The 12967-nt window shown below is 32.5% G+C and overlaps 1 protein-coding gene across 1 annotated transcript in view; it reads right to left on the reverse strand.

The window, feature by feature from the left end:
* LOC114325462 (TWiK family of potassium channels protein 18) overlaps nt 1-12967 on the reverse strand; it is a 962626-nt gene that overhangs the window by 510657 nt on the left and 439002 nt on the right. The window contains exon 4 of the mRNA XM_028273543.2: nt 1364-1538. Coding sequence (XP_028129344.1) covers nt 1364-1538 — 175 coding nt within the window. The remainder of the gene's footprint in view (nt 1-1363; nt 1539-12967) is intronic.

A 12967-nucleotide genomic window follows, 5' to 3' on the forward strand; every position in this document is an offset into this window, starting at 1 on the left:
TGGACACCCTGTGTAAATAATTATGTCAACGTTAATATTCCTATATAGAGAATTGAATTAACTTTTAAATGAGCTAGCACACAATCCCTATTCCCTATTTAAAAATAAGCGGTGGGGAAAGTGCAAGGGAGGGGTTGACAAATGACAGATATTTAAACCATAAAAATGTGTCCCCCTTAGATAAAAAATTGACCTGTTTTTTTATTTCCTTAAAATCTGATAAATACTGCCAAAGATCGAGGTGGTCTCTTTTCTTTGGCCCACTCTGTATATTGTGTAAGCTTTTTTTTTGACATTGTGTAAAAATTGTTTTATACGGTATCAGAAAAAATAAACTTGCTTTTACTAGATGTAAATAAAAATTTTAATTCTCGTAACTATTTTAAATTTATTACTTGCAATTATGACCGCCCACTGTCTTATTTATTGATCGGGTTATAATTGAAAAATGCAAATATGTAAATTAATTTTATGAATTTTTCTTTATTAAGAACAAGTTTAATTATAAAATTATAGATAATAAAAATTTAGAATTTGAAAAAAAAAACACTTGGGCTTTAATGGGTTACTTATGCCAAGTTTCACTAAAACGTTTAATCGAAACGCCTAATTCATTACCCTGTATATAATAGGGAATTACAAATATGTACCTATAATTCAATAGAAATTGGATTTATCAATGTAAAACATAAAGTAGCGAATTCATAGACCTTGCGCCCACACTTAAAAAATGTTATCCCCCTCATGAGCCTTTTTTATTGAGTTACTCATGTCATGTCGGACAACTTTTCTATTTCGAGTTTCGGGAGGGGGGTGTTTCGCAAATATTGAGGTTTCTCAACTTTAGTGCATCCAACAACTGGATTTCCCTTAACATTTTTCGGAAAATATTACCAGTTAACTGTTTAAATTTTTATCAAACGTTCGTGCCAAAAAAAAGCATGATGAGGGTATAAATTTTATGACTCTTTATAATGCGTGCGCCCCATCCCTATGGGTTGCACTAGGGAGTAATGATGATATTTTTTTGCAGGATTGTTTGGTAACAAACTAACAATTTACTGGTAATTTTTAAAGGCACTCCTATTGTCGAACGCACCAAAGTTTAGAAATCTATATTTTCAAAACACCCCCCTTTCCGAAAATTTTGCGAAATAGAAAAGTTTTCCGACTCGACATGAATAACTTAATAGGCAAAGTCTCATGAGGCAGGTAATATATTTTTTATTGTGGGCCGAAGACTTATTAGTACTTAACTAAAATTTTCAATTAAGTCTCCAAAAACTACAATTCATCCCAAAAATAAAAATATCTATTAGCTAAATTTTTACGATATTTGAATAGAATAAATTTGTATGCTTACCAATAGTGGTAATCACAGTCAAGGAATATAAGAAAGCCCCAGCAAAACTCCATTGAGCAGCAGTAGTTAAGTCATCGGTTCCATCGTGTCCTCTCCTCGTAAAATTTACCAACATATGCTGGTAAGTTGTAAGAATTTCCGATATCCTTTGGAGGTATTCATTTTCATCTAAACCCTTAAAACATAAAATAAGGACTGACTTTCAAATGTTAAAAGGTAGAAAGTAAGAACAAAATATACAGCAACCGCCTCGCTAGTAGACACACGGGTAACACCTGTTGCGTTGTTTATTTTTATGTCTAGTGACGCATCTAGAACAGAAAATATAAAGAAACCAAAATATTCATAAAAAGTTGACAGATTATAGAACAGCTGTATATAAAATTTATAGTTTTGATTGTAATAATGTTGTGAAAGTTATAAAGTATTGTAATATTATAGGTGTTTGAATAAAGTTTTTTTAAGCAGAGTAACAATAGTAGTAACATTGTTTTTCTGAAGCTATTACCTTGTGGCATTTTTATAATTAATTATTTTCAATGGGAAATAAGCCACAATTTTACCAAAAAAATTATTTTATTAACGTTTCGACACCAAAGTCGGGTGTCGTTGTCAAAATACAAAATAATACTGAGTAGTATTATTTTGTGTTTTGACAACGACACCCCACTTGGGCGTCGAAACTTTAATAAAATGATTTTTTTGGTAAAATTGTGGCTTATTTCCCAGTGAAAATCGTTAAAACCCATTAACGCCTATGGGTACCATATGGAGCCAACAAATTGCGTACGCATCGTAGTCTATTTACCATATTGCTAGGTAAACTTTAGCAGAAAAGATTCGGCCGATTTGTAGTTCAAGGTTACCTCTTCTTGAATGAACAACCCAAAATTTAGTTTTATCCCTATTTTCCAGTGTAATAAATTTTTGAATTTACGGTTGGTTTTGTTTGTGCCAAAATATGGACATTTGTTTCGTGTAAGTGTTTTATTTATTATTTTTTGCAGTATAATCCCCGTTTTTGTTTTCAAAATATGTTCTACAATCTTTAATAAATAACTTGTACAGGTTTTTATAATAGTTTATTTTTCAGTTTTTTCGTAAATAGGTCAAAAATATGGGTGTTCCCAAAAGGAACCGCTAGGCCGTTTGCTGGATATGTTGTTTTCACTATTCTTTTTTTGCTTTCTTATATTTAGAGGAATTTCTTCGAAAAAAGATCTCGATATAGCTTTTGAGGAAAACGAAAGTAATAATGATGTTTCTGCCGTTTACGTAGAATCTCCAGATATTAATATTTTGAGAGACGAAGATTCGTCAGATGACAATGACGCGGGTTTTATTGATAATCGAAATCGTAACCAGCTGTCTTCAGACGGGGAAATTGGATTTTCGAATGATACTACAATCGAAGGCACTGCTGAAGACACGATAGTAGAAGAAACTGCTTAGATGCACCCCGTACTAGCAGAGCAATTCCATCTGCACCAACTGATAGAGGTCTAAATGTGTCCACGCTGCAGGAAAATGCAGGTTTTTGCAAAGAAATGGATTTGGTGTCTACAGCGTATACAGCGTATGATTTTCTAGAGTTTGATTACTCAAAGTATGATGGTTCAAGCCCTTCAAAACTTTTTAGATTACAGCAACTAGACCTGTTAAAAGGTTTTCAAGACAGGAGAAAAAAATACATTTTTGTTCCGAGGCCAAAAATATTGTTTCAAGATACAATAATAATATAGGGGTTCTGATTTGATGGATAGCGATATATCTTGCTATCGAATTGGAATCCGTTCCAAAAAATGGTATTGGCCTATTTTTACATACCTAGTGGGCGCGAACAATAAAAATGTATGCAAGTTGTATAGAAAATCTAGTCATAACGTTAGCCAATTGGAATTTACACGGGATATTATCCAAATGTATCCAATAAGATATAAAATCCCACCGAAAGCACCAGGAAGAGTGTCCGCAGCTGCAAGAAGTGATTCTCGAATTGGAGATATTCGGTACGAGGGATTAAATCATTTTGTGGTTTATGTACTAGAAAACAGAAGAAGAAGATGCGCACGCATTGGATTTTTAAGTCGAGGTAGAACAATGTGCTACAAATATGATGTAGGTCTTTGTATTGACTGTTTCGCAGTTTTCATACCAAGTACTATCCGTTGCAAGATAATTCGGATGGAATTTCCCATGGAATTCTTGTGCTTGATATCGGCCCAATCACTAAATCTGGGGAATTCCATCCGAATTATCTTGCAACGAACAGCAACCCTTAACGAACATCTACCGGGTTCGCGCCTAGTGGTCCCATATGGGAACAGTTTTTTTCTCAATAAATATTTTAATGACAAAAAATTTTCTTCTAAGGTTTTGTACAGAATACTGTTATATTTACCGATTTTTAACAAATTTTGTCGAAAACAAAAGTTTGTTTTCCTCGGCGTTAATGGGTTAACATTGTGTATACAGGGTGTCTCTTTAAGAATTGTCCATATCGTAACACTTAAATAAAATATTCTTCCTTACCGAAATACAGAGTGTTTTATTACAGATATTCTAAAATTATTTTAGCCCATTGTTTTAACGCCTTCCAATATTTTTTGTTCAAACTTGATAAACATTTTGCACATGCTAGGATAATCTAACTGGTGTTAAAATATAGTTTTCCGCTGTTACCAGAGGCGTGCTGTAGCGATATATACTTCATTTTCGCCACTTTTGCCCCTCACAATCTACGCCACTTTCGTAATAATCATTTCGGCATGTTTTTTGATTCCTTGTTACTTTTTACATAAATATCATCCTTTTGTCTCATTGCGATAAAGTAAGTAGTTTTCAAGTTATTTTTCAATACGATTATCTGTTTAAAATACATAATCTTATTGGGTCCATTACATTAAAACTCAAATAACTTGAAAATTACTTACTCAATCGCTTTGAGACGAAAGGGTGATATTTACGTAAAAAGTAACGAAGAATCAAAAACGTAACGTAAAAAGTAACGAACATGCTGAAATGATTATTACGACAATGGTGTAGATTGTAAGAGGCGAAAATGAAGAATTTTGGTAACATATAATAACCTACAGCACGCCTCTGGTAACAAGGGAAAACTATAATTTTACACTAGTTAAAGTATCCTAACATGTTTAAACTGCGTGTCAAGTTTGGCAACAAAAAATACTAAAATGTGCTTTACCAATGGACTAAAATCATTTTAGAACATTTGTAATAAAACACTGTGTACCTCGGTAAGGAAGAATATATTTTATTTAAGTGTTTTGGGTTTCGTATTTTGTTCTAAGGTTTCTCCGGTTACGATATGGACAATTCTTAATGAAACACCCTGTATAGTAATAGTTGGTCTACCCAATAGGTAAATTTGTTTGATTCTAATTGACGCAGTCACCAGATGTCACTACCATTTTTGTCAGGGTCGCAGACTTCACGCGTAACTAAAATATGTCCAAAATACATAGAAACCAAGTTGGATGTAAAGGGATTTAAATAAGCATCCAAAAAATAAGAGTTATTTAATTCATTAACAAATAATACATCAGTTTAAATTTTAAATTCTCCAATAACAATATTATTACTCAATGTTTTGATTATACAGTGGAACCTCGATTATCTGTCTCTCCATTAACCGTCACCTCTGTTAACCGTCAGGGTCCGTATCCGTACATAAGTTGTATTGAATACATAAGCAAACAATTGAGTCATCAATTCATTTTTTTTAGCATTGCGATAAGCCAAACGAAATTCGCTGAAATGACATAAAAGAATGGTTAATTTGTGATGAGAAAGCAAACGGCTATCGATTGCTGACAGATGTTGAAATAGTTGAAATTGCAAAACCGAGGCTGACGAAACAGGTTTAGAAGCTGACACAAACTTGTAATTTGACGGTGGCGATGTCGATGATGCTTTTGCAACTGACAAAGATTTGCCTAAAGAAGCTGCATCGCACATATGTACAACCATTCATCGAGTGGTATTTTCGACAAGAAGAATCCAATAAAGTAGATTGCACGATCTTACGCAGGTTAAGAAATTCAGCCCTTGCAAAATGTGAAGCATCAGTAAAACAAAGAAAGATTTCAGAATATTTTAAACCAAATAGACAATAATAACACGAACACAAATTCCTCTTATATTATCAAACAAAACATACAAATAAAATTTGAGAGTTATTAATTTTTAACTTTTTTTAAGGTTCTGTTAACAGTCTTTTCGATTATCCGTCATACCCTTGGTCCGGTGCCCTGACGGATAATCGAGGTTCTACTGTATTAAGTTGCCGACGAAGTCGGCAGTAACAAAATAAAGATGGACATTTCGGTTAGTTTTTAAATATTATTGAAGAACTGTTACTTGCATATACGCATATATTATTCTCTAAATTTATATATCAGATTATTTTTTTAACTTACTATGTATTCAGTGATTGCAATAATTTATTTTCTATGCAATAAACACTAATAGTTGAGAAAAGAAAAAAATTAATAGTGTCATAATTATACTGTTACTTATCGGAACGAGTAGACTCATTTGGAACATCTTTAACAATTATCTGTTAAATTTATCGTTGTTTACATGCCCTGCATCGCTTATTGAATTAAACTTTAGTGTTAGGACAGGTGTGGGAGAGACTGATAAATTTCAGGTGAAAGTAGGATTGCACCAAGGCTCGGTGCTTAGTCCTTATTTATTCTCATTAGTTTTGGACCAGAACAGCGAAACTATAGGGTAGCATTCCATGGTGCCTAATGTATGCTGATGATGTAGTGTTAATAGGAAATAGTGAAAGAGACTCAGAACAAAAACTGGAACAGTGGAGACAAGCTCTGGAGGAAAAAGATTTAAAACTTAGTAGGACAAAAACAGAGTATTTGGAATGTTCATCTAAAGATGAGTTACTACAAATAAAATGGTATCTTTGGATGGTGAAATGATTGTGAAAAACAATAGTTTTAAGTACCTAGGATCGGTATTACAGAGTAATGGAGAAATAGATGGAGATGCATGCAGTAGAATAAGGGGTGGATGGATGAAGTGGAAAGAAGCGAGTGGTGTGTTGTGTGACAGAAAAATTCCAATGAAGCTGAAGGGAAAATTCTATAAAACAGCCATAAGACCGGCTATGATGTGCGGAATTGAATATTGGGCAGTGAAAAAGAAAGAGGAACAACGAATGCATGTGGCGGAAATGAGAATGCTTAGATGGACGAGTGGAGTGACAAATAAGGATAAAATTAGAAATAAGTACATTAGGGGAAGTCTAGGTGTGGCACTAATTGATGCCAAACTGAGAGAGCATAGGTTAAGATGGTTTGGTCATGTTCAACGTCGAGACGTTAATGACCCAATACGAAGAATAGGTGAAGTGCAGATTCCTGGAAGGAGTAGGGAGAGGAACACCAAAGAAAACCTGGGGGGAGACGATAAGGCAGGACATGTTGGTAAAGGCATTAACATTGATATGACCCAAGATATAATTGTATGGAGAAATGCAATTAGGGAAGGCGACCCCGCATAGGGGTAAGGCGAAGGGAATAATGATGTGATTATATTAAGTATGTGGCATTAAATATCTGTGTAACTTTGACAAGCAACGGAAACTGCAAAATAAGCAGAAAAACTGTTGTTATAATTCACGGACGTGTTAAGTAAATATAATAAAGTCATAACAAACAAATAGACATTAGTTATACTTACGACAAGAATCAGGGAGACTATTCTATGAAAAACTTTGGTAATGATCAGGCGACGCAACTAACATCAGTTACCAACTGAGTATTAGTTATTGTTTAAGTGTGAACTAAATAAATATACAGGGTGTCCCCGAAAATAGTGCGTTCCTTAAAGGTATAGGTAGAAGGCACCATGTAGAACAAAAAAGTCTTATAAACATTTTTTTTTCTAAATTCAACCGTTTTAGGGTAGTCAATAAGGATATTTGGCTCCGAATTCCATCCTACTACATCGATTTATTGATATTTTCAGAGTAAGTAGGGAATAGATCAGGAAACAAAGTCTACCCCATGCTGATGTGCACTTTTATCTTGGGGGTGGTTCCAACCCCTTCTCGGGGGTAGAAAATTTTTTGGTTAAAATAACCACGAAAGTGGCTAGAGAACCTAATTCTAAGCAAAAACTTTTTGAGTTATTCGTTGTTGAAAATTGACCATTTTCATTGAAAAATGACACCTTTTCGGAAAAAACTATTCAAAATATTTTTGTAGCTTATAAAAAAATAAAAAGACTTGCTCCTTCATGAATTTTCTAGTTATAATACAAAAAGAGATATTGTAGGTGAGAAGAGTTTGTTTTTTTGGTGCATGCACAATTCGGTGTATTCTACTTGAAATAACAGAGAAACGGTCGATTTAAGGTTTATAATACTACCAATACCTTTTAGAGTGCTTGAAAAGGACTTTAAAATGAGCAATATTAAATGTCGATTACATTCAACCTAAGCGAGATATGCTGCAAAATATTGAGAACTAATGTATTTTAAGAAAAAATGGGAAGTATATTTTAACGCCTAATCCATCAGAAATTAAATATATTGTTTTCCTTCTACAATACTCTTTATTATAGTGTTATTTCTATGTTCAAAAAGTTGGACGGGTTTAAAATGAACGGTTTTTGAGAAAAATAAGATCAAATTATAGAGCGCATTTTTATATATTCTTAAAAATCTTCCTCTTTCTCCAGGTAACTCGAAAATGATAATAGATACGAAAAAAAGACACCAAACAAAAATGTAGAGTTTTTTTAAATAAAAATTTTGTTTTTATTTTTCATTACTGTATCTCTTTCATATTTTTTTCAAGTTACAGGGAGGAAAGGAAGCTTTTTAAGAAAATTTAAAAATGCGCTCTATAATTTGATCTAATTTTTTTTAAACCATTCATTTTAAACCCGTCCAACATTTTGAACATATAAATAACACTATAATAAACTATATAGTAGAAGAAAAACGATGAATTTAAATTCTGGTGGATGAGGGGTTAAATATACTTCTCATTTTTTTTTAAATACATTAGTCATATATTTCTTGCAGAATATGTCGCTAAGTTTGAATGTAATCTACGTTTAGCATTGTTAATTTTAAAGGTCGTTTTAAGCACTACAAAAGGTATTGGTAGCATTATACATCTACAATCGACCGTTTCTCTGTTATGTCAAGTTGAATACACCGATTTTAGCATGCACCAAAAAAACAAACTCTTCTCACCTACCATATCTCTTCATGTATTATAACTAGAAGACTTATGACCAAACGAATCTCTTTGTTTTCTTATAGGCTACAAAAATGTTTTACATACTTTTTTTAGTGAGATGCATAGTTTTTAAGGTATTCGCAAAAAACCGTTCGAAATAGTGTCATTTTTTAATAAAAATAGCATATTGTCAACTACGAATAACTCAAAAAGTATTGAGTTTTCAAAAAAATATATACAAAAGTTTTTGTTTAAAATTAGGTTTTTTAGCCGCTTTTGTGGTTATTTTAACTGAAAAAATAACTCTTGCTCCCATTGACTGGCGTATTTGGCCAAAAAATCAAAATACATTTTGGTATGCAAATTGAAATTTGACAACTATGTATACAAAAATCTGAAGATAGACAATCACAGTTCAAAAATATTTGCAGCATGGGCCTTTATTATTTACATTAATTTTTGTTTTGTTTGATTTTCACACAAGGGGTGGTATAATTATTTTGCAGGTATCTACCTTTCTGACCCACATTTTGGTGTCAATAACCTAAGTCACCAACAGTTCTTGTACACTGATGACAAATTATTAAATTTTATGAAAACAAAAGTTCGCTTATATGGAGAACAATGTAATTTTTTTTTGGAAACGGTTAAAAATATAGAAAAAAATTTTATAGGACTTTTTTGTTCTACATTGTGTATTAAATCCATATCTTAAAGAGACGCAGTATTTTCTGAGACACGCTGTACATCTATGAGTACTTAGTGTCTTCCAGTCAATCAACCCCCTTAAAGGGGTTGCTACCCCAACAACAATCATACGATCCTATTCGTAACACCCAAACCCGTATATATTAAGAAAAATAAATATATGGAAGAATATATTTAGAAATTGAATTAATGATATCATCATGCTACTATACATTATACATATAATTGCATGGCGTCATTAATTCAATGTCTAAAATATATTCTTCCATAGGTATATTTTATTTTTCTTAATATGTATGAGAGTTAGGGTGTTATGAATAGGATCGTATCCAATTTGGTGTCTATGCAATTTTGATGTATATTAGTTACGCGTGACGTTGCGACCTTGACATAAATGGTGGTGACATCTGGTGATTGTCTCAATTAGAATTAAACAAATTTGCCTATTATACTGACCAACCATCACTATATAAATAATGGTACTAATTTATGATGTATTTTTTGTAAGGTAAAAAAATTATTTGGAGTAGTTTCATGACAGACACATGGTATGACAGACATGAATGTCATAGGTGAGTACGGGCCGGATTAGCCCAACCCTAAAAATTACGCACTCGTGTGTCTACTAGCGTGGCGCTTACTGTATAATATAAGATCGGATTTTTCTTAAAACACAACACAACGTGATTCGTCTAAAAACAAAGTTTGTTTAATTTTTACCTACTATAATAATAGGATAATAATTATCAACTGATTAAATACTAACGTTAAAACAAAAAGTCGGCAATTAAATCTTCATGATTTACTAACTACTCTTATTATAAAAATTTGAGTCTTCTTTTGAAATTTTAAATTAAAGCAAATTCATTTAAATGATTCTAATGACAAATTGACAATGTCAGTGTTGCCACAAAGCTTAAATTATTTTATAATATATGGTCAAAGTATAGTACGCTTTTCAAAGTTTCTTGCACATTTTTAAAGATTTAAAGTAAAACTAATGATAAAATTCTTTTACTGTCCTAACATACACTGTTGTACTGATTGCTAATACAACACCTTAAATAAATTATACTAGCCATTTAACAACACCAATTTTTGCCATCAAAGGTAATCACCAAATCCTGAACGGAAAAAGGTCAGTAGTTATGATAAAAAATGGTGATTAAAAATGGAATTGGAAGTTACTAAAAATAACGATAAATAATTATCGCAATATATATCACAACTAGCTAGATCTTACTAAGCTGCAGCAGTAAGTAACAAGAACCAATTTCTCCATCCAAATCACACGCAATAGTAATTAGTCCTCTTAGTTGATGTAAAATTAGAAGAATACTTGTTAGAGATAGGTTCTTTAGTTACTCCTAAACAGACCCTTTATCAAGAATCACAAAAATCTGGTATGGCCGAGTAAATGGCAAGAACATGACAAGTCCATGAAATAATCTTTAAGACTCATGATATAAAATTCTCAGTTTCTAGGAGATGAAAAATATTCTTTCTTCTGTATATAGTGGAGTCATTCACCTTAAATGGAGTATTAATTTAAGTGGTGCTACAGAAGCATGTTGAGGATTTCCTGAAAAGACAAAGTTACCAACGAAAAATTTCAGCACAGAATGAGTAAAGGTTGCAAACTAGGCATAACCATAAAATGTCGCAAGCTGGAATAAATGGACGCTATAACGTGTAATAAACAACAATATTACCTAATTCGAGCCACACTTAAAGGAAACATGCAAGGAAAACAGGTACAGAAAGAAAAAGAATATCGTGACTGTATTACCTACGAAATGATTTAACTTCACCACTACGCGACTTTTTAGGGTAGCAGTTAACAAAGTAAAAAATGCCAGCTTGGAGTCCAACATCCATAATGGATAGGCAACTTAACACATTGCGCGCCACGTTGCTCATATATGAAAGACACAGATATTTTGCCAGGGCCACGTTAATCATTTTTGATATTTGTACACGTAAGACTCACCTTCATGGCCGTGGTTATCAATGGCCCCTGAGAGTAGTATCTCGATTAAAGCGTGACACGCAAGGTGTTAAGAAGAAGAAATTGTTGTGATTAACTGTGATTAATTTTGATGTTCTTAAGAGAATTGATTGGCTTCATATAAAAGACGGACATGTCTAAAAAAATAAAAATTAAGTTAGTAGTGGTTTCTTATAGAATTTTTCCTGTTTTTTTTTAACAGTAATAATAGTTTCCTTCACACACGGACGCAAATATGTTATTTTCAGCTTCACAGTTGAATGTTTGTTTTAAAAACGGACTCCTGCTATAAAGGTTTATTTCAAAAACGAACATTTCCCAAAGAGCCCAACGAGAATACTGTATTGTGATCACGTGACGGCGAAATCAACAAATCAACTAAAACTATAGGTGAGATTTTCAGTAGTAATTACACGGGGGCTCTAAAATTATCGAATTATATCCCGAGTAACACTTTGACAGTTTTAATTTCACGACTCGAAAGAGAGTGAAATTATACAAAGTGTCACGAGGGCAAAACAAATCGATAATTCGAGCTCGATAGTAATTCGGTAAGATTATTTCATGAATAAAATTGTTTTTTAAATTTCCATTAATATCGCTGATTGTATTTTTGCGTAGCAACGAAGGGCATCTAACGTAAAATACTTGACGACGGGAAATTATCAAAAATTATCGGGTATAATATCACAAGAGAGTGAGAATAAATTGAAAATAATGCGACAGTCTTTCGAAAATTTGTTGTCTGGCAATAGACACGAGAGCCCGCAGGGCTCGAATGGCTATTGCCCAATGACGACAACAAAGAGTAAAAATGAAGCATTATTTTCTTATTTATTCTTACTCTCGTATGATATTCGTAAGATTATTTTTTAATACGTATACATATTATGAATATTTTCTTAAATGTGACAGTTGTCAAAAGGAGGAAACTGTTTGCCATTAAACAGAAACAATATATTTAAAAAAATTCTGTCGGTAATTTTCTACAGTAGATAATTCTCAGTATAATTTTAATCTAATTGGACAGAATTAAAAACGTGATCAAATATCTTACTATACGATTGGAAGTTAAAATCATTAAAAAATAATCGCTGTAATTTTTATTCTTTTAGGTTTCTATTGGTCCGAATCTCTATGAATGAAATAATCAGTAGTAATTGTACGAAAGCTCTAAATGTTTCCCGAGTGACATTTTGACAGTTTTAATTTCACGACCCGAAGTGAAATTACATTATGTCAAAGTGTCACGAGAGCAACAAGTCGATAATAATTTTAGAGACCGAGTGTATTTCGCTGAGATTATTTCATGAATAAAACTCATGAATAAAAATAAATTTCATCTTTTTAAATCATCTTAACTGATGTTTTATTGATATCTTCACCTGAATATTTGCTAAACCTGTTTCTTGGTGTTCTCTCTGACAAGTTGTAAAACATTAGTTCTCATTAATATCACTGAGTGTTCATTTTTGCGTAGAAACGAAGGTCATCTGACGTAAAGCTTGACGATGAGATATGATCAAAAATTATCGGCATTAATATCACAAGAGAGTGAGAATAAATTGACAATAATGCGACAATTTTTCGAAAACTTGTTGACTAGATCCCGCAGGGCTCTAGTCCCAATGACAACAATGACAACAAAATTGA

Source organism: Diabrotica virgifera, chromosome 7 (assembly GCF_917563875.1).
Source record: "Diabrotica virgifera virgifera chromosome 7, PGI_DIABVI_V3a".
Lineage (NCBI taxonomy): Eukaryota > Metazoa > Arthropoda > Insecta > Coleoptera > Chrysomelidae > Diabrotica > Diabrotica virgifera.